At 54.0% G+C, this 2,522-nt stretch overlaps 1 protein-coding gene across 1 annotated transcript; it reads right to left on the bottom strand.

Annotated features, from left to right (window-relative positions):
* Positions 1-537: 537 nt before the first annotated feature.
* Positions 538-1,889, bottom strand: Eid2 (EP300 interacting inhibitor of differentiation 2). Its single transcript, XM_021168677.2, has one exon. It carries the CDS (start codon positions 1,766-1,768, stop codon positions 1,058-1,060), a length of 711 nt encoding a protein of 236 aa, XP_021024336.1. The 5' UTR covers positions 1,769-1,889; the 3' UTR covers positions 538-1,057.
* Positions 1,890-2,522: the final 633 nt, after the last annotated feature.

Below are 2,522 nucleotides of genomic sequence, written 5' to 3'. Positions count from 1 at the left end.
AAAAAAAAAAACCCCAAAAGTAGTAGGTATATAACACCATCAAGTATAAGACTTATTCCACCTTGGGATGGTAGACATGAAAAATGCGTTCAGAACTGAAGCAGTATGTGCCTGCCCACGGGCCAGTTGGTGTGCGCAGGCGCCAATCTACCAGAGGTGGCGTCATACTGCCAGGAGAAACAGATGGGAAAAAGCCCACCGTCCACCAGTATATTCCTGGTTCATAACAGCGTAACCAGAGAATATAGCCCTAAGGAGTAAATATACTGGTCGGGAAGGTTCTTTAAGGCATCTTCACAATAAATCACAATATCCAAACCAAAATATGTCAACTCTGCTGAGAAATAAAATTTTGTGTTTAAAAAACGAAACAAGGAGGGAAACTGCCTTCAGAGGCTGCATGAGGTATGGGGACAAGGAGAGAAGGACAAAAGACTCTCAATCCTTCATAGCCTTGGGACTTAGGAATAGATTAATTACAAAACAAAGACGAAACAAAACATTTGAAAAATGGAAAATAAAACCCCAGAAAATTGGTATGTTTGGAAACACGATTTATCACATACTATATACAATATTTATGTTGTTCGCCATTCACAATGTCTGAGACACAAAATCCCTCTTACACTATACACTCTTGTTGACTCTGACGTGAAGACTTTGCCTGCTCTGACAAGGTCAAGTTCTCCACAGAAACCTCGTCCTAAAACCAGTTTTAACTCTTCACGCGTCGTCTTCGTCGTGGGCTCTATTACTGGCAATTTTAAGTCTTTACAGTTTTACAAAACCGTCCTTTACTTATTAACGAAGCCACGAGGATGGACCTTTTCCATAACACAAGAAATTTCAACCGATCATAAACTCAAGAAACGGTAGGAGTCTTACGATGCTGTCGACATTTCCCCCCCCACCCCCAATTTTCTGACGCGTTTCCTCCCTCTGAGGAAGCACTGCCTCATTCTCAAGATCCTTTTGACTTCTTAAAACCAAGTTGCAGGATGCGGTTTCACTTGGATGCCGAGGTCTTGGTGCCGTGCCCTCCCCGCAGTCCGACTCTTCACTCTCTGTGGATGAACTTATCGCAACCCAGTTCTTCTATTAGGGGATTGATCACCTCTGATGCAGTCAGGGCTATGGTAAAGGTTAAAATGTCAAAATCCACCCTCTGGGGGTTACGCAGGTACTCTATGTCGAAGGCTGCCTCCCTGGCTCGGCAGGCCTCCACGAAGCGCCGCCGGCGCTCCTCCAGCTCCTGGATCCGGCCGGGGGCGATCGGGTAGTTCTCCAGGTAGTGGCGCAGGAACTGCTGGTAATTGATGCCCAAGACGCTGAGGGGGTGGCGGAAGCGCATGTACGGCATCGCGGCCAGGCCGCCCGCCCTGGACCGGGGCCTGCCCTCCGGAGCCTCCTCCTCCAGCGGATCGCCCAGCAGCCGGGCCACCTCTGCCATCCGGGCTTCCCTGGACGCCGCCGCCGCCGCCGGGCCTTCGCGGGCCGCTGCGCCGCCCCGGGCCGCCGCCCCAGGGCCTCCCCGGGCCGCCGCCGCCCTGCCTTCCCGGGCTGCAGCCACTCGGCCTCCCCTGGGCGCCGCCGCAGGGGCTGCGGGGCCTTCCCGGGCCGCCGCCATTGGGCGTCCCCGAGTCTCCCCAGGTCGCGCCGGACCCGGGAGTGCACGCCGCCCGCCGCCTACCTCGGCCTGCGGGAGCCGGCGGTCGCGGCTCGCTGCTCCCGTCTGCGGGGCGCTGCTGACTGCGGGCAGCTGCGACATGTCGGACCGCGGGGTCAGCACCGCTGCTCGCGGAGACCCGGGAAGAACGGGGCCGTGAGGCGCGGGGCGTGCACGCGAGGGCGCGTCCACGAGCGCATTGCGCACGGGTAGGGGGTCGCGTGCCTCGCCGTCTGCGCAGGCGTAGCTCCAACGGCGAAGCCGAGGAGCAGTGCGCACGCGTGTCCTCCGGGCATTTGCTGGCGAGCCTTGAGATTGCTACCTAGCCGTCAGAAGAGCGGTTGCATCCTTTCTGTTGAAGGGTGGGGGGGGGGGTCTCTTTCACATTTCCACCAATCGGTTTAAGTTTCTAAATTTAATTTTAGTTTTAAAATTAGTCTTTAAAGTTTTCTTGCCGGGCGTGGTGGCGCGCGCCTTTAATCCCAGCNCTCGGGAGGCAGAGGCAGGCGGATTTCTGAGTTCNAGGCCAGCCTGGTCTACAGCGTGAGTTCCAGGACATCCAGGGCTACACAGAGAAACCCTGTCTCGAAAAAACTAAAAAAAAAAAAGTTTTCTTTATTTGTATGTATTTTATTTTATGGACATGATGGTTTGCTTCCATGTTTATATGTGCACTACATAATACAATGCCAACAGAAGCCAGAAGAGGGCGCAGGATCCTCTGGAACTGGACTCTTCTGGGTGCTGGAATTGAACCTTTACCAGAGTAGCCAGTGCTCTTAACCTTGCAGCCAGGTCTCTGGTCTCTTGGTTGTGTTTTTGAAACAGTTTCACGAAGCTCAGACTGCCAAGGATG

This window comes from Mus caroli, chromosome 7 (assembly GCF_900094665.2).
Source record: "Mus caroli chromosome 7, CAROLI_EIJ_v1.1, whole genome shotgun sequence".
NCBI lineage: Eukaryota > Metazoa > Chordata > Mammalia > Rodentia > Muridae > Mus > Mus caroli.
This window is presented reverse-complemented; position numbering and strand designations above follow the sequence as displayed.

Coding starts and splice junctions, on each gene's coding strand:
- Eid2 (XM_021168677.2), bottom strand. CDS start 1,768: ATGTCGCAGCTGCCCGCAGTCAGCAGCGCCCCGCAGACGGGAGCAGCG.